The sequence below is a fragment of the Brassica oleracea genome, chromosome C5 (assembly GCF_000695525.1).
Source record: "Brassica oleracea var. oleracea cultivar TO1000 chromosome C5, BOL, whole genome shotgun sequence".
NCBI lineage: Eukaryota > Viridiplantae > Streptophyta > Magnoliopsida > Brassicales > Brassicaceae > Brassica > Brassica oleracea.
The window spans coordinates 39,736,833-39,757,438 of record NC_027752.1 but is presented as its reverse complement, the minus strand read 5'-3'; the positions used below and the strand labels follow the sequence as shown (position 1 = coordinate 39,757,438).

At 35.1% G+C, this 20,606-nt stretch overlaps 1 protein-coding gene and 1 pseudogene across 1 annotated transcript; both read left to right on the top strand.

The window, feature by feature from the left end:
• The first annotated feature begins 4,538 nt into the window (after window positions 1–4,538).
• Window positions 4,539–6,744, top strand: LOC106292291. The gene is made up of 5 exons (XM_013727893.1): window positions 4,539–4,594; window positions 4,715–5,013; window positions 5,193–5,386; window positions 5,497–5,589; window positions 5,653–6,744. Exons 1-5 carry the CDS (start codon window positions 4,539–4,541, stop codon window positions 6,742–6,744), a joined length of 1,734 nt encoding a protein of 577 aa, XP_013583347.1.
• A 9,324-nt stretch (window positions 6,745–16,068) lies between these two features.
• On the top strand, window positions 16,069–20,220 carry LOC106292290 (annotated as a pseudogene).
• Window positions 20,221–20,606: the final 386 nt, after the last annotated feature.

The following is a 20,606-nucleotide window of genomic DNA, read 5'->3' as shown; positions in this document are numbered from 1 at the left end:
CTTGATGTCCAAGGCAAGACGAAGGATAACTTGAAGTCAAGACTGGAATTGGTTGATATTTGTGCTCGTCCCGAACTTCATGTTGATGAGCATGGTAAAGGTCCTATTCCCATATATCGACTGGATAACACACGGTAAAGGTCCTATTCCCATATATCGACTGGATAATTTGAGGGGTTCGTTGGTATTCCGTCGGTATTTACCGATGCATTTCCGACGAACCCATCAAATCCTAGGGGTTCGTCAGAAATGTGTCGGTATATACCGACGGAATACCGACGGACATTATCAATTTAGAGTTTCGGTTTTTTACAGGTATGATTTTTTTTGCAGTTGTATTAAATATCATATATAACATCATACAACAAATCTACCCATTGTATTCTCACAGTTTTAAAACTTTGAACATGACATATATATAATCATTCAATCAAAACCGTATATAATCAATCAATCAAAACCGTTCGAACAACATCATACACTTTTAAGTTGGCTTGTGCCAGTTCTCAGAAGTTGTAGCACTCAAATAAATTTAGAACATTTTTTGAGAATGTTTTATGATTATATAACACAATATATCGGTTTTAGAAAGTCGTATAACAGATATAAATAATTTCTACACCCTGTGTAAACTCTAAACCGTAATCCGTCGGTATCTCGTCGGAATATTCCGACAAATAACCGACGGAATTAACTATACCGACGGAGAACAGACGGATAAGGTCGTCGATATTTAGAAAATTACCCGGGTCAAGCTGTACCGCGCAAAATTTCGGCAAACCGCCAATATTAAAAAACCGACGGATTTCCGACGGGTAGATAAAATACCGACGGAAACAACCCGTCGGTATTCCGTCGGTTTGTTAAATGAATACATAAGAGAAAATCTCTTCTTTTTCCTCATTTCTTCCCCTTTTTCTCTCTCTCTCCGCCCAACCTCTCCTCCCTTGCGATTTTCGGCGATTCCCTCCTCCTCCTTCGCGATTTCCGGCGAAATCCCCCAAATTCAACCTCCTCTTTCACCCAGTCATGTAAGATTTTCAATTCTTTTAACTTTGCTCATGGGATTTCAATGGTTACAATGTTAGTTTTAGGGTTTATGTGATTTTGAGATTGATTAGGGATTTGGAAGTTAGTTTAGGGCCGGGATTGATGTTTTTATTTAGGATTTGTGTGATTGAAGTATTTGTTTTAAACGGTTCTTTCATTTTATATTCATCTTTTACATTTAATTGTGTTTGGTTTTATTTCGTAGGTTTGATTTGTCTGGCAATGGTATCACCAACAGCCTTCTTAGGATGGAGTACACGATGCTAAAGCGTGGTTATCCAACTTTCTATGACATGCCTGCAGAAGATCAAGAACTCTGGTTTCGGCAATTTGCGGTATATGTTCTCAATTTTTAATATTATAAATTTTTTTCCACCAATTGTAACTTTCTAAAAAAAAATTTATATTTATTTTGCAGCAAGAGTTCACTTGGGAATCAGAGATTACAGAACAAATGAAAATTGTTTTCCGCCGCAAAGCAGCTTCGCACTACACCAAGCGGATCAATGAGTGGAAGCAAAAATTCGATGTTGGTGAGGTCCCGAAGCACATCAACCCAGACGTTTGGCGGGATTTGTGTGGTCATTGGACGAAAGATGAGACAAAGTCTTTGTCGACAATCAACTCGCAAAATCGGTGTAGCAGCCGTGGCGGGAAAGGGATGTTTGTCCACAACTTAGGGGCAACAAGTTTACAGACCCGAGCACTTCAGCTAGTAAGTTTCTAATCTGATTTTCTTATTCATTTTTAAATATGTGATACTAAATATATTGTTTTTAGATGAAGGAAAACGGTGGAGTTCCCGTAGATGATTTTACCCTGATGAAGAATGCCTATACCAACAAGAAGACTGGCGAGATTCAGGATGGACTTATTAAGGGCGTAATCCAGGTCGTGGAAAATCGAAAAGAGGATCTCCTCGCGACTCAAGCTTCTATGTGTGAAGAAGGCGATTCTGCATCTTCCAACTCCTTAACCGTAGAGCAACTCAACAACCTTGTTCTCGAGGTACATTCTAATTTCTTTTTGCTATGTATGTGTGATATGTGTGTGTGCGCGCGTATGTGTGTGATATGTATTTGTTATTTCTCATTCAGGCTGTTCCAAGGAAAAAGGGCCGTTATGTTGGATTGGCTCGTTCGCCCGGAGGGGCTTCTTCTTCTTCTTCAGCTCTCTATCCACTCGTTGATGAGCTTATGGAGCAGATTAAGACCAAGGATACGGAGATTGAGTTCCTGAAGAATGACAATGCTGAAATCCGGGTTGAGCTGCAGCAAAACCGAATGACTATGGAGCAAAACAATGTTCTCACCCAGACCTTGTTGCAGAAGTTTAGAACCCGATTCGGTGAAGACTTTTAGTTGTTTTTTTAATTTTCAAAAACTTTTTATTACTTTTTATAACTTTAATGTATAATAATGTTGAATTTATATATCTATAATGTTTTAAAATTCTAAATTATCAATTTTTTTCCTGAAATTAAATAAAGAATTATAAAAATTGTTTTTTTTAATTAAAAAAGGAATACCGACGGATACAGTTATCCGTCGGAATTTCTACATATTTCCGACGAATAAAATCCATCGGTATTTTCTAGATATTCCGACGGAATAAAGTCGTCGGTTTTATCTTCAGTTACCGACGGACTTCCTTCGTCGGTATTTTCTGAATATTCCGATGAACTCCCTTTGTCGGTATTTTCTGAAAATTCCGACGAATTCTCTTTGTCGGTATTCTCTATAAATACCGACGGATATGTGTCGTCGGAAATTTTAGAAAAAAACCGACGGAATATGTTCGTTGGTATTTACCGACGAATTTCCGACGAATATCTGTATACCGACGAAATGATACCAACAAACATTTTTCGTCGGTATTCCATCGGTATGCGACTTTTCCGACGAGATTATGACGGATTTGTCCATCGGTATCGCGCAGTTTTCTTGTATTGCTTGGTCAATATTGTGGGAGATTTTTATCAGTCTCTAATAAGAGTGGCCGCTTTGACTTGTCATCGGGATTCAGTATTCGATCAAAAGATAAATTGTTTGGTTGATACAGTGAACTATAATTTTAATGCGTGGTTAGGAGCTATACAAAATAAATTAGAATTTTCAGAGATGATAAGAAAACGTGCCACAATGTCACTAACATGAAAGTATTATACTATATCATAGGTTTGCAAAATTTTCAAAATATAGTCAAACAATTCAGATTTGTAAAGTAAATAGAAGTGCAAAATAGACAAGCTAAGCAATTATCGTAACTTTCATAATATTCTATGTTATGCATGCTATGAAAATGCCGACCAGTGGTTTGGGAAATTTATCTTTCAAATAATCATAACCTTACGTAATGACAGTATTCTGATAACGAAAAAAAAAATACGTGGAGTGTTCCGCTTAAAGTTGGAAAAGGTCTCATGCAATTCTTGGAACTGGAACTGATATTATTAAATAATGGGAGAGTTTGGTTCACTAGTCACACTGGTCACGAGTAGACGCACGGCCTATCAGCAACGAAAGCCACTTGCACATTACAAGGGGTCAGCTGAGTACACTGACCTTACCAACATTATAAAATCTTGTTGAGTATTAAATATATTTTGAAATGACACTCTAAAATTGAAACAACTTCAATGAAAGGATAGTTATCTTACAGAAAAAATTGTATAAGAAAAATTGGTTTATTAATAGAATATTATATATTTTTAAAAAATTATTAGAATGTTTGGATACACCTAGCAAATAATAAAGGCCTTTGGTTAGTTTTTTTAATTGAAATTATTTTTAAACACTAAATCCACATCAGTAATTAACAATCCACATAAGCAAAATAGAAATCAAACCGTCTCCTTCTCCACAACTACATAGGGGTTAAAAAAAAAGAAACGAAGAACATTGTTGTCGTCTCGAAGAAGGAACCGCAAGCTTTCTTCCACTCTCTGAAATCCTCGTCGACATTGTGTTTACTTCGTCTTCCTCGAACTAATTCTCTGTCGTCTTCCTCTGAGTAATTGATAATGTGTCTTCTCCGATATCGTTTTTCTCGAAATCGTCGTCTTCAATTGTTTGTACGAAATCGTCTTTGCCGCATTCTTATCTACGAGTTCGTCTTTTCCGGTAGGATGTCGTGACGTTATATATTGTGTTTTGGTTGAGTTTGTGGGTCAGTTATATGTTATATTTCATATGAGTTATATATTTTGTTGCGACTGAGATAGGGTTATGTTGCGGCTGTGATATGGTTGAGGGTTTTATTACGTCTGAGTTAGGGTTTTGTTGCGACTGAGTTAGGGTTATGTTACGACAGAGTAATTGTTATGTTATGGCTGAGTTATCGCTATGTCGTGACTGAGGAATTGTTATGTTATGGCTGAGTTACTATTATGTTGTAGCTGAGTTATTTTTATTTTGTTGAGTTATTGTTATGTTATGGTTGTGTTATTGTTATCTTGTGGCTGATTTATTGTTGGGTTATATGATCAGATGGATATTGATGAAGTTAAATCACGGGATTACCCTCCAAGACTTTACCATAAAGGGTCTTCTAACCTGGAAAATGAAGATATTAATCACAATTTTCGTCTAGGAATTTTTTTCCACATTAGAGAACAATTGGACTTGATGTGTGGGAAGAACTGGTGAACTCTCCCATTTGCTAGGCTAGCTGGACGCGAAAGTATATGGTCTGGTAGGACCGTACACTATCTACTATGTAGACAGCTGCGAGTACATAAGAAGGAGATATGGTGTCTCGTGGTTGATGAGGCTATCAGGTTTAGCTTGCTCGAGTTTGGTGAGATCACTGGGCTAAACACAGGTCCATTGCCAACAGAAAGGTTTGAACCTGATCAATACAAAGAGTTTTGGGAGGAGTTGAAGGTGCCGCTTGGGATGGGACCCAAGTTAGATGAACTGAAGGAAGCATTAGCGTTCTGTCCGCTTTGGAATTTTGAAAAGCGTAAGTGGTTGGGGCTGCTACTTTTTCAAGCCATGGGAGTCTATTGTTTGCATCACAATTCAAGGATACCCTTTGAAAGTGCAATAAGGATATTCGACGATGAAGCCATGGGGGGTCGTATCCATGGGGTCGGACTGCATACGAAGTTCTCATTGACTCTATTAAAACGTTGGCTCCAGAAGGAGGGTCATACACAATAAGCGGCATGACCGTCGCGTTATTGATTTGGGCGTATGAATCTGTCGCCTGCTTCGGTGAGAATTTTGGGAGAGTGGTGAATAATGAAGACGTTCCGCCTTTGCGATGGGGTGGAAAGCGTACACGCGCAAGTTTTGATAACTTGTTGGCTGCCAAAATCAAAGAGCATGGTGATGTAAGGTTTAACGATGAGTTTTTAGTTTTTTTTATGGCTGATTTATTATATTTGATGGCTGATTTATGATATTTGATGGCTGAGTTATGTGTTATAACCTGGTGTTGAAGGTGCATGTGAGAAGAATGGTTTTGAAGGACTCAATTGAAGAGATGTTTCCTAAATGGTCGGGTGAGCCTGACGACCCACAACTCGTTAGCTTGGTAACAGACATATATGCAGGTAGATTTGTGAAAGGTTTTTGGGAAGTGCATGGGAATACGCAGGGTAATGCGCAGGGGAAGGGGAAAGATAAGAAGAAGAAAATGAAGGGTGGAGTTTCGTCAGAAGCTGAGCCACCCACTAAGAAGCAAAAGAAAGTTAAGACACAGAATGAGTCTGAAGTTGCTGCAGCGGGAAAGGGTTCTAGCGAGAAGGAAGGTAGCAAAGATTTGGAGTTGGAGAACAAAGCGACTCTGAGGACCATTGTGAGTACTGTGGATAATATTTCCAGGAAATTTGAGCAGTTTGACTCACGGTTGGAAGCTTACGAGTTAGACCAGAACATACTATTGATGGACCAAAAGACCATTGATGACTGCGTGAAAGCTTTACTGAAGGAGCGCCTAAAAGTTCTGGGAGTTGGGACAATTCCCAAAAACAATGATAACCCCTCTCCACCATCAGCAGATAAATCTTTAACGTTGGCATCACCACAGGTTCAAACGCAGCAGAACTCTGTCAATAGTCCAGCGTTAGCTGCGACTCCTTGTAAGGTTTTTGGACCGAAAAATAATTTGGCGAAGGAGCTTGATAAGGATCCAGGGGTGAAAAGGACTTTGGGTGAGGAGTTTGGTAGTGTCGCTAAAGCTACTGATCTTGATAGTCAACATGTTGATTTCGTATTAGTTTCTCCTTCAAAGGCTACTAAGGATGATAAGGATGCTAAGATTCCAGCCTATGGACGCGGCTGCAAGGGCAAGCGTATTGTTACGGGTGAGGAAGCCGATGAGAAGAAAAAAGCAGCGCAGGCAGATGATGCGTTTAAGAGGAAGGAGAAGGCTGAGGCTAAGAAAAAAGCGGCCGAGGCTAAGAAAAAAGATGCTGAGGCTAAGAAGAAACAAAAGGCTGAGGGTAAGAAAATAAAGGCTGAGTTAAAGAAGAAACAAGAGGCTGAGCTAAAGAAGCAAAAACAGGCTGAGTCAAAGAACAAAGAGGTGACTCCATCTGGAGAGGACATTGTATTTGCTGATGTGACTGACGAAGTTATTGGGGGAGAGAATGAATTCGCGCCAGACTCTGACGTCGAGGGATCTGAACTGGTTAGATCTGCCATAATTAAGAAATATCGGGAGAAAAGTGTTCAGTTAACTCCATAAGGGTTTTCAAAGGCGACAGTTTCTTCACCAGCAGTTTTTCCGTACGTTGGAGAGAATGGAACGACATGCATGAGGAAATATGTTACTCCTTCATCAGTAATATATGACCCTCGCACCTGTTGATCCGGTGCTACTCGAAAAACTGATGCAACACATTAAGGGAATTCCACCCAGACCACCAGCACCAGCAGATAAACCACCAGTCCTCTCCGCGGATCATGAATGTGATTTCTACAGCATACTCATTCATGAAAGACCGTGACCGGAAAAGGAATATGGATGGGTGTTTGATTATGTAAGTTTTTAGTGCAGCTGAGTTATATATTAATTTTATTATATTGCGGCTAAGTTATATATTTGATTACGGTTGACTTACATATTCTTTTAGTACGGCTGACTCCTCTACCATTTGTCACGTCACAGCATGTTCGTTCCCATCTCTATGAATTATCCAAAAAACTTGAATTACCCAAAATAAATTTATTATGAGAATATCTTTATCTAAAATTAGAATAACCGAACCAAAAATAATCGAATTTCGTAAATACTCAAACGGTTTGTTGTAAGCCCATTAAAATAATTAATTAATAATTTCAAATTGATTGATTACACTTGTTTTATTTTACAAAATAAGTTAGATGCCTTTGACAAAAATAATGGTTTACATACTCATCAAAAAAGATTTTGCTCTAGTTTCTAGTAAAAATAACAATATAAAATGCAAAAGCAGAGGAAATAAAGAAATTCTGGAGCAAACGCGTATCGATAGTATCTGCCCAAGCTTCTCAAGATTATTATAATGAGATAAATAGAAACGATTCTCTATCTTATTCCCTATCTTGAAAATCAAGAATCCTTTTTTTAAGAAGAAACCAACAAAAATAAACATGATAATCTTATGTAGGTCTGGGACGGATCGGCTATTCAGACAATTTTAAGATATCCGGATCCGGATCTTTATCCGGCGGATCCATAATTTTACTATCCTTATGTGGATCCGGGGTTCTCGGATATCCTTCAAAAAATTGTAATATCCGACGGATATCCGGATCCGGATTTGGATCCTTAAAATAAATAAAAAAATAATATTAATCTTTTATATATTAAAGCACAAGTGATTTGAACAATAAATTTTTGCCACATGTCATTATTTTACAAATAAAAAAACTAATTAATTATCAACATAAGGATTAAAAACTATCGCAAATAAACCAACTGAAAAAAGAAATGTCTCCAATCAAAAAAGAGCCCCACTAACCACGATCTCTAATTTCTTAAAACCATAAAATCTTAAATCCCTAAATTTTCTCTAATGAACACCTTATTTCATGGCACAATTTGAAATTGTTTCATCTATAACTTATTTCTTCTCTGTCTTCTATCCCTCTCTCTCTTATTCTTTGTCGTTTGTTTCTTAGTAATTTTTTGGGTTTTGAGTGTTGCAACAATAACTATATAGCTTATGACTTCATTATGTCCAAGTTCGGTGTTTCTTCTTAATTAAATACTCTCATATTCTTTTTGTTCAGCTTCAAGTTTTTTTAATAGATTATTCATAGGAAGACTAAGGGACAACGAGGCTGGGCATATAAATTTTAAAAATCTGAAATGGAAATACAAAGTAAATATTTCATCACTTTTCTTTTAGTTAACTATGCAAAGTTTCAGCGTTATTGAGTTTTTTTGGGGTAAATTGTTTCGTATATTATGGATATAGTACAAAAGAAATGGTGCTCATCTTTTCTATTAAGAACGTGAAGATGGAGAGAAAAAAACGTGAAGATGGCATATCGGTGGTGTTGTGTAGACTGAGATTAAGGTAATATTTTATAAAGAGGTATTTTAGCTTATTTTGTAAATTGTTGTAATTTTCTAGATATATCATATATCCACAATTTATGACTTTATGTGTATATATATGAACACTCTTCAACATCTCTTGACACGCGGTAATAGGAGGAGATAATCTGTATGGAGTTAGTATATTTTTGACTTTAAGATGTAATAGTAATACATGTTAAATTTATATGATAATTTGATATAAAAACAAGTATTTTTCCCCGTACGCAGTACAAGACTGAACACTAGTATATATATAAAATATTAACAATAATTTAAAAATAAAAATATATATAATGTTTTTAATTATTTCTGTGTATAATATTACAAAATTTACATAAATTTTAAAATGTATATATACTATTATAAAAAATGAAAATATATTAAATAAAATTAATTTATATATATATATATATATTACTATTTTTGAAATTTGTTTAATAAAACTTACGGATCCGGATATCCGGACTTAAAAATTAAGATATCCGGATCCGGTTTTGACGGATCCAACATTTTACTATACGGATCCGGATTCGGCCCTTCCGGATATCCGGATTTTCGGATCGGATCCGGATCGGATCCGGATCGAATCCGGATCTCGGATAAAAGTCTCGGGCCTACTCTTATGTGTTCATTTGTAATTTTTTTGTATTATATTTAAATTTAGTTACAAAATATTTTAGCATAGGATTTTTAACTCAAACTAATATGTATGTATAGATAAATATTAATATTTAAATATAAGAATCATAAAATTATGGAAAACCCAACCCAAAATTTTAAGAGCAAGATTAACGACAACATAGTTTTACAAATAAAAATATAGAAAATAATGAAAAGTTAGGAAAGAGGGTGCACACAAAAAAAAGAAAGAGAAAGGTTATAAAACAACAACTTTAAGATACCATTTTCTGAAACATATGCATAACAACTTATTGGTTCTATTTTCTACAGAAAAATATAAGTAAATAAATTATTAATAGTATTTTTTTTTTTCTTTTAGCAACTTATATCGGCCGTAACCGATGGAGGTGTTCTAATTTTCGACCTAATTAAAACTTTCGGGTTGGGTTTTCCATGATTTTAAAAACCTAACGTAATATTTATGTTGTTGTTACGAAACTAAACAAAAGCGGCTGTTTGAAATAATTAAAGATGTGGGTCCCGCTGCACTATTTGCACAGTAAATTTTTTTCTATATATACGAACGTTTGCGTTCGTTTATAAAGCATACCTAAAAACACTTCTCTTCTATTCTCTCTCTGTATCAAATTTGCAAGATACATAAGAGCTCCAATTGCACTTAAGTATGGAGTTTCAGGACCAAGTATTTCTTCATTTTCCTCAGATGGTCGAAACGGATCATTTTCAACATTAAGTGATCTAACGACCATCGGGGTGCTAAGAGGAGTTGCTTTATCCATGTTAAAGCGTTTCAATACTCGTTTGGTATATGTAGACTGGTGTACAAATATACCCTTTTGAGAATGCTCAATTTGTAATCCTAGACAATATTTTGTCTGGCCGAGATCTTTCATCTCAAATTCTCCTTTCAGATAGTTTGATGCCTTTTGGATTTCGTTTTGAGTTCCAATAATATTAAGATCATCACCGTACACCGCGATTATCACAAATCCGGATGTTGTTTTCTTTATGAAAACACAAGGGCATATAGGATCATTCGTGTATCCTTCTTTTGTTAAGTGTTCGCTGAGACGATTATACCACATTCGTCCAGATTGTTTTAACCCATATAATGACCTTTGCAATTTCTGGCATTTTAAATCCATCTGGGATTCTCATATAGATATCAGTATCTAATGATCCATATAAATATGCCGTAACGACATCCATGAGACGCATTTCTAAATTTTCATTGGCCGCTAGGCTCATCAGGAATCTAAATGTGATTGCGTCCATGACAGGAGAATAAGTTTCCTCATAATCAATTCCTGGCCTTTGAGAGAAACCTTGGGCTACGAGACGAGCTTTGTATCTTGTAATCTCGTTTTTCTCATTTCTTTTTCGGACAAATACCCATTTGTACCCAACTGGTTTTACATCTTTGGGTGTGAGCACAATAGGTCCGAATACATTTCGTTTGTTAAGCGAATCTAATTCGACTTGAATTGCATCTTTCCATTTTATCCAGTCATGTCTCTTTTGACATTCATATACAGACTTTGGTTCTGGATCTTCGTTTTCTTCATTTATTTCCTTTGCTAAAAGGTATGAGAAAACGTCATCAATATCATCCATCTCATTTCGTTTCCATATCTTTCCATTATGGATGTAATTGATAGAAATCTCATGATTTCCTTCAGATTCAAGATGCTTTATATTGTCATTAGATTCACAATTTTCTTCGTCCAAAATATTTTCTGTTATTTTGGGAGTATCATGCTTTTCACATTCCTTACGTTTTCTAGGAAGTTTATCCTTTGAACCAATAGGTCTACCGCGCTTTAAACGTGTTCCTGATTCACGTGTATCAACTGCCGTTCCACCATTTTGTGGTATTTCAATACGAGCAGGAGTATTTGCAGCGGGTATATGTGATTTAGTTACCATTTTGGTATCAGCAAATGCATCAGGTAGCTGATTTGCTATATTTTGTAAATGCATGATACGTCGAACTTCTAGTTCTGACTGTTTCGTAGGAGGATCAAGGTGTAATAACGATGGTACACTCCATTTGATCTCTTTTCCTACTTGTTTATTGTCTCCCCCTAGAGTTGGGAATTCTTTCTCATTGAAATGACAATCGGCAAATCGTGCCGTAAACACATCACCAGTTTGTGGTTCTAGGTATCTTATTATTGATGGAGAATCATAGCCAATATATATTCCCAACCGTCTTTGTGGTCCCATCTTTGTACGTTACGGTGGTGCTATTGGCTATGATTCTCCATCAATAATAAGATACCTAGAACCACAAACTGGTGATGTGTTTACGGCACGATTTGCCGATTGTCATTTCAATGAGAAAGAATTCCCAACTCTAGGGGGAGACAATAAACAAGTAGGAAAAGAGATCAAATGGAGTGTACCATCGTTATTACACCTTGATCCTCCTACGAAACAGTCAGAACTAGAAGTTCGATGTATCATGCATTTACAAAATATAGCAAATCAGCTACCTGATGCATTTGCTGATACCAAAATGGTAACTAAATCACATATACCCGCTGCAAATACTCCTGCTCGTATTGAAATACCACAAAATGGTGGAACGGCAGTTGATACACGTGAATCAGGAACACGTTTAAAGCGCGGTAGACCTATTGGTTCAAAGGATAAACTTCCTAGAAAACGTAAGGAATGTGAAAAGCATGATACTCCCAAAATAACAGAAAATATTTTGGACGAAGAAAATTGTGAATCTAATGACAATATAAAGCATCTTTAATCTGAAGGAAATCATGAGATTTCTATCAATTACATCCATAATGGAAAGATATGGAGACGAAATGAGATGGATGATATTGATGACGTTTTCTCATACCTTTTAGCAAAGGAAATAAATGAAGAAAACGAAGATCCAGAACCAAAGTCTGTATATGAATGTCAAAAGAGACATGACTGGATAAAATGGAAAGATGCGATTCAAGTCGAATTAGATTCGCTTAACAAACGAAATGTATTCGGACTTATTGTGCTCACACCCAAAGATGTAAAACCAGTTGGGTACAAATGGGTGTTTGTCCGAAAAAGAAATGAGAAAAACGAGATTACAAGATACAAAGCTCGTCTCGTAGCCCAAGGTTTCTCTCAAAGGCCAGGAATTGATTATGAGGAAACTTATTCTCCTGTTATAGATGCAATCACATTTAGATTCCTGATGAGCCTAGCGGCCAATGAAAATTTAGAAATGCGTCTCATGGATGTCGTTACGGCATATTTATATGGATCATTAGATACTGATATCTATATGAGAATCCCAGATGGATTTAAAATGCCAGAAATGTTAAGTTCCAGACCTAAAGAGTTATGTGCAATAAAATTGCAAAGATCATTATATGGGTTAAAACAATCTGGACGAATGTGGTATAATCGTCTCAGCGAACACTTAACAAAAGAAGGATACACGAATGATCCTATATGCCCTTGTGTTTTCATAAAGAAAACAACATCCGGATTTGTGATAATCGCGGTGTACGTTGATGATCTTAATATTATTGGAACTCAAAACGAAATCCAAAAGGCATCAAACTATCTGAAAGGAGAATTTGAGATGAAAGATCTCGGGCAGACAAAATATTGTCTAGGATTACAAATTGAGCATTCTCGAAAGGGTATATTTGTACACCAGTCTACATATACCAAACGAGTATTGAAACGCTTTAACATGGATAAAGCAACTCCTCTTAGCACCCCGATGGTCGTTAGATCACTTAATGTTGAAAATGATCCGTTTCGACCATCTGAGGAAAATGAAGAAATACTTGGTCCTGAAACTCCATACTTAAGTGCAATTGGAGCTCTTATGTATCTTGCAAATTGTACTCGACCTGACATATCCTTTGCTGTTAATCTTTTAGCGAGATTCAGTTCGTCTCCTACGCGAAGACATTGGAATGGAATTAAACATGTCTTTCGTTACCTTCAAGGAACAACTGATTTAGGCTTGTTTTATCCTAAAAGTTCAAAAGGTCAAATGATTGGTTTTGCAGATGCAGGTTATTTGTCAGATCCACACAAAGCTCGATCCCAGACAGGATATGTTTTTACAATTGGAGGCACCGCCATATCTTGGCGTTCTCAGAAGCAGACACTTGTTGCTACTTCTTCAAATCACGCTGAGATCATTGCACTCCATGAAGCAAGTAGAGAATGTGTATGGCTGAGATCAATGAGCCGACACATCTGTTCAAGCAGCGGGATTGGCGAAAATACGGAGCCAACTATTCTATATGAAGATAACGCGGCATGTGTTGCTCAAACGAAGGAAGGATATATCAAAAGCGATAGAACCAAACATATACCTCCGAAGTTCTTCTCATACACTCAAGAGCTCGAGAAGAATAAAGAGATTGAAATAAGATATGTTCGATCATGCGACAATGCAGCCGACCTCTTCACAAAATCACTCCCTACCTCGGTATTCAGAAAACACATCCATAACATTGGGATGCGCCATCAGAAGGATCTATGACTGTTCATTCGAGGGGGAGCTTACGTAGTTGTACTCTTTTTACCTTACTATGGTTTTTCCCATTGGGTTTTCCTGGAAAGGTTTTTAACGAGGCAACAAAGACGTTAAGCGAGAGCGGATAGTGACACCGGCCCCCAAGGGGGAGTGTTACGAAAGTAAACAAAAACGGCCACCGTAATGTTTGAAATAATTAAAGATGTGGGTCCCGCTGCACTATTTGCACAGTAAATTTTCTTCTATATATACGAACGTTTGCGTTCGTTTATAAAGCACACCTAAAAACACTTCTCTTCTATTCTCTCTCTGTATCAGTGTTATTTCTTTCTACGGATATAAAATTTTGCCCTTATTTAAATTCCTGCGATACAAATAAATTTCAGTTCTTTTTATAACAGTTGTATAAATTTTTAAGAACTCTTTATTAGATATCCAATAATGTTGCTCTGATGATGCTTTTGCAATATCTAAAAGACAATTTTATGAGATATTTTCTGGAAACTATCTGTCCATCTGTTTAATTTTAAGTGGTTTTAGTATACAAAGATATTAAAGTTTAAATATATTATTCATATCGGAAAAGAGTTTAATTACATCTATACTATTATTTATGAAGTGATTTTGCTGATTTGTCGCACACTCCATAATTTTAGCCAATCTATATACTATTATTTATGAAGTGATTTTGCTGATTTGTCTCACTCTCAATAATTTTAGCTAATTTTTGCTTATTTGTCATATTTTTATTAGTTTTTAACTTAAAATATTTAAATAATATAACTATTTTTAAATTCTATTTATATGAAGTGATTTTACTGATTTGTCACATTCTCCATGATTTTAGCTAATTTTGTTTATTTTCCATATTCTTATTTGTTTTAACTTAAATAATTAATTGATTAATTTAAATAATATAAATAATTCGAAATTTCTATTTAATTTATTAGTTTAAATAATATCTATGATTTTGCTGATTTATCACATTCTCCATAATTTTTGTTAATTTTGCTTATTTATCATATTCTTATTATTTTTAGCTTAAATGATTAATTTATTAATTTAAATAATATAACTATCTCGGACTTTCTAATTGAAACTAGAACTGTAAATATTTTAACTTTCACAAGTGAAGACCAATTCTTATTTTCATGTGACATAAGAGGTTTTAAACTATACAGTTTCATTTTTCTCATTCATTCCTAGTTGTATCGGTTATAGTTTTTGTTTTATCCTCTAGGTATAGTGTTTTCTGGTTGTATCAATTGCTTTTGTTCTCTTCATCACTTTCATGCTGATGTGAACATTTTCTTTTCAGTGGTTCAATCATTTTGTGCACATCAAACAATATTATTGGTTGGAGTTGTTTGCGTTAACAGCTATATGAACAATATCAAAGCTTAATTCTTTCTTTAGCTCTAGATTTTTTTTGGGTTCTTGACATCTATATTTATATACTTTCGATATTTGTTTTATGTTTAGTTGGAGTTTTATGTTTTTCTTTCTTTCGTTGAGTTTGAAAGACTAGGAAGCAAATCGGTTTTGTTACATACAATTTGGAATTATTAATTAGTTATTCTAAATTATTTAATGGTAGTTATTTCACGTGTATATTTTATTACTCTTAAATATATAAGAAAACTTATGTTTTGCTATTAAATTTAGAGAGTTTACTATATAATCATGTTATGAACATGTGTTTAATGGTTTAGTTTCTAAAACGACTAAAGTAGATATTATAGATAATTAGATTTATCATTGTATAATAACTATAATAATAAAACTATCATTATCTATTTTTTTGTTTTATGAAATGTAAACTTATGAAATATTAAGATAAGTTAATGTATATATTTATCAAGTAAACCAATGAAATATTATCATTATCTCAATTCATTTTTTCAAAAAGTTTTCTTCTAAAGTTTACTTGAATTTGTGCGTTTCAATGTTTTTTTGGTAATTTAATGCATTTTTTCTGGTTTAAAAATATAAAGTAGATTAATAGAGACCAAAAGTTCACATTCTTCTTTGTCAAAAAAATAAGTTCATATTTTATGGCTTTGTTTTGTGTTAAGAAGACGTGGATCGAGATAAAAATCAAAGAAAACTAAAATGATTAAAAATATACATTAGAAGTTATCATCATGTTTAAATCATAATACATATATTAATAATTATTAGTAAAACGATTATGTCCGCATATGCGCGCAAAACACCTACTAATAAAATAAAATGAAAATATTTATAGGTTTAGATACTTGAAAGAGGGGTCTGTTCGTTAAGGATGCTCTTGCCTGAATTGAATGTAGACAAGTCAGTCCCTGACCTGACCTTTTCGTGCTGAATGGTACTGGGCCAAAAACATTATAGAACTATATTTTTGCAAATCATATTTTGAAAGATCTTCTTCTTTTCCCTCTAAAATCTTGGACAGAGTTCTCAAGGCACAAAACCTTAATGGATCTCTTCCTAGAGAGTTTGCAGGACTTCCTTTTCTGCAAGAGATGTAAGAAGCAAATATTATCCCTCGAACACTCCTTTTATTACAATATCTGCAACTAGTGTCTTTCTTTAACTAATTTAACTGTCAGTCTTTTCTTTTCCTTGCAGTGAACTGTCTAGAAACTATCTCAACGGTCCATTCCTCATGAATGGGGAGCCTTGCCACTTGTAAACATGTATGTATATGTGTGTTATCTCTCTTCATATAGACTTTACATCTGTGTATGAATGTATAGATTGATTTGTTGAATGGTGAGAATGCAGTTCAGTACTTGGAAACCGGATAAGTGGTCCAATCCCAAAAGAGATTGGAAACATTACAACCCTTATTAGCCTGTTAGTACTTCCTTGGTCCCTATCTCTCTACAAATCTAATTTTTTTGCAAATAATTCTTATTTTGGCGATAATATCTTGATTCAGCTTTTTTTTTGTTTAGTATCTTGGAACTTAACCAGATTTCAGGGAAATTACCTCAAGAACTTGGGAATCTACCAAACATTCAAAGAATGTAAGAATCATCGTTCAAGTTCTTTCAAAATCTACACAACATGCAAAGAAGTTACTAGTGTTAAGATTCCGTTTATCTTTTGTAGCTTTCTTAGCTCGAACTATCTGAGTGGAGATATCCCAAGTATATTCTCCAAACTTACAACATTGATTGATTTGTAAGTATTCCTCATTTTTTCTTCTATTTTCTAATGTATATATATTTCTCTGTAGATTCTGACTTTATATATATTCTTTTGATTTGTCGACGTATAAGTGACAACCAGTTCACCGGTACTATACCAGATTACCAGATTTCATCCAGAACTGGACAAACCTTGAAAAATTGTAAGCGATTCTTTCAGATTCTGTCATTTCTCATCTCGGTATTGGTGACTTATAAAGGAGTGGAGTGTTGTTTTGCTGCATGCTAAAGGGTTATTCAAGAAAGTGGTTTAGTCGGACCTATTCCTAATACCATTAGTACTCTCAATAAGTTAACAAACTTGTAAGTACACCAACTTTGTGTATGAGATTCCTTGTTGTCACCTTTAGTGGATTCATCATCAATCATAATTGTTATTTATTTCTTTTCTATTTTTTTTGTAGGAGGATCAGTGAATTGAGCGGACCAGGATCTCCATTTCCGCCACTACAAAACATGACATCAATAAAGACACTGTGAGTTTGGGTCTAACACTAAACAAAGTTAGTAATAGTCTCCCTCACCTTTCTTGAGCTCTATATCACTCCGGTGCTTGTTTACAGGATTCTTAGGAACTGAAATCTTACAGGAGAGTTACCTGCGTATCTTGGACCGATCACATCTTTAAGACTCTTGTAAGTAAACTCTTTTCTTCTTTGGCCAGCGTCAAATATGAAAAATAATCCAAGATGACATTGTGAGACTCATTTTGCAGAGATCTTAGCTTTAATAAGCTAGGTGGACCAATTCCGGTAACATATAGCGCTCTTTCGCGAGTTAACATGTATGATTCTCTGCTCTTCTTGTTTTGTTAAAATCTATCAATGGATAAAAGTTAAATGCGTTGAACCTATTAATCTTTCAGATTTCTTACAAGTAACATGTTAAATGGGGAAGTTCCAAGTTGGATGGTAGACAATGGTGACAAGATGTGAGTTCTCTACAACCATATATATACAACACAACTTTTTGTAGTAACACACCGCAATAACATTTTTTTGGTTGTTTATATTGTAGTGATCTTATTTACAATAACTTTACCAATGATCCCAGAACTGCAGAATGTCAGAAGAATGCTGTGTAAGGAAAAAAAAATTCAAAACTTTTTTTGCCTTGAAAAGACACTATAAATCTATCTTAACATTTACACCCAAATAAAAGACACTATAAACAGTTTCCTGGTTCTTTTTATTCACATGCAGGAATATGTTTTCAAGCACAAGCCCTTTAGTGGCAAATGACTAGTAAGTCTTTTTCTCTCATAAATTTTAAAATTTTCTCTCTAAACTAACTTAGATTATTGATATTATGTTATGTTTTGCTACAGCTCAAACGTTTCTTGTCTGAGTAGCTATATATGTCCCAAAAATAAGTATTTGAAGCTATATACACATCACAATACCATATCTCCAAAAATCTTGCAGCGTATCTGATTAATGTTTTGTTATTAATAATTGTTTCTCAGCTTTCTATGGCCTTCATATAAACTGTGGTGGTATTGAACTTACAGTCAATGGGACTAAGTATGATGCTGATTCAACAGATAGACCAATCTTCTACGACAGTAGAAACGGTTGGGTTTCAAGCAACACCGGGAAGTTCATGGATGATGAGCGGTCTCCCAAAGGAGTAACATTTGGGGCAAATACGTCAGAGCTTAATATAGAAGATCCTATTATTTATACACATACTCGTCTCTCTGCCATTTCCCTCACTTACTAGGCGTTGTGTCTTGGACAAGGAAACTACATTTATAATCTTCACTTTGCTGAAATTATGTTCAGTGACAACGAAACGTATAGCAGTTTAGGGAGACGGTTCTTTGACATATATGTTCAGGTAATTTACTTATATCTCTAAAAATGGTTGAAAAGATTGTGTTGTGAACAAATGCGAATCAAGCATGAAAAAACAAAAAACACTTGAAGACAAAACATAATCAAGGCAAATACATATGTTTAGGATTTGTATATTGATTGTGTGAGTGAATCATTTACAATCAATTAGATCCGTATTAATATTACCTCAAAATTTGATATTCCTTTTTTTAATAATATTTTTTCTAATTGTAAAAGGCATATACAAAGTTACTTTGATCCGTTCAACGAATGTGGCATTTTAATTTACTAGTGCACTGAAATTTAAATCATTTCCAAAATCAACAAATTGTAATGTTTAAATTAGTATTCGGTGTGGTAATGTGCAGGGAAAACTTGTGGTTAAAGATTCAATATAGTAGATGAGGCAAAAGGTGTTGGAAGAGCTGTGGTTAAGAGTTTCCTGGTCATGATTACAAATGGTAAACTGGAGATAAGATTGTTCTGGGCTGGTAAAGGAACTCAAGCTACTCCTGTTAGAGGTGAATATGGTGCTCTCATATTTAAAAAAAAAAAAAAAAAAATGGTGCTCTCATATGAGCTGTATCTGTAGATCCAAGTAAACTTTGCTAAACCTGAAAACTATCACACAGAGATTTCACATTTATTTGAGACTATTTTTGTTTTGTTTGTTGTCTCTTGAATATTGCTGTAGATTTCATTCCACCTAAGGAAGCTGGCACTGGAAGTGGTTGTTGCTGTAGCTGCTTCGACGGTGTTATTTGTGGTTTTAATCGGCTGTATATTACGGTGGAAAGGCTGCTTAAGACCCAAGAGTCAAATGGAAAAAGGTACTAATCAGAATTAATTGATTTTGAGTTAAAAGTCTTTGTTTCTTCCCGAACTTTACAGTGTTTCTTGTTTATCTTCAGATTTCAAGAACTTGGATTTCAAGATAAGTTCCTTCTCATTGAGGCAAATCAAAGTTGCTACAAACAACTTTGATCCAGCAAACAAGATAGGAGAAGGTGGCTTCGGTCCTGTACACAAGGTTAGCATCATAATGTAATTGACTTTTTGTTATGAGAAAAAGAGAATGATGAAATATAGTTGTCTAAAGGTTTGTCTATTGTACAGGGAACGTTGACGGATGGAACAGTAATTGCGGTGAAGCAGCTATCATCAAAATCAAAACAAGGGAACCGAGAGTTCTTGAACGAGATTGGTATGATTTCTGCTCTACAACATCCACATTTGGTAAAACTGTACGGATGCTGCGTCGATGGTCACTACAAGGTCACTACAAGAAAACAGCGACATAGTGAGAGAAAAAATCGTCGGTATGTCGTCGGAATAACGTTATTCCGACGACATACCGACGATTTTTTCTCTCACTATGTCGCTGTTTTCTTGTAGTGACCTTGTAGTGACCATCGACGCAGCATCCGTACAGTTTTACCAAATGTGGATGTTGTAGAGCAGAAATCATACCAATCTCGTTCAAGAACTCTCGGTTCCCTTGTTTTGATTTTGATGATAGCTGCTTCACCGCAATTACTGTTCCATCCGTCAACGTTCCCTGTACAATAGACAAACCTTTAGACAACTATATTTCATCATTCTCTTTTTCTCATAACAAAAAGTCAATTACATTATGATGCTAACCTTGTGTACAGGACCGAAGCCACCTTCTCCTATCTTGTTTGCTGGATCAAAGTTGTTTGTAGCAACTTTGATTTGCCTCAATGAGAAGGAACTTATCTTGAAATCCAAGTTCTTGAAATCTGAAGATAAACAAGAAACACTGTAAAGTTCGGGAAGAAACAAAGACTTTTAACTCAAAATCAATTAATTCTGATTAGT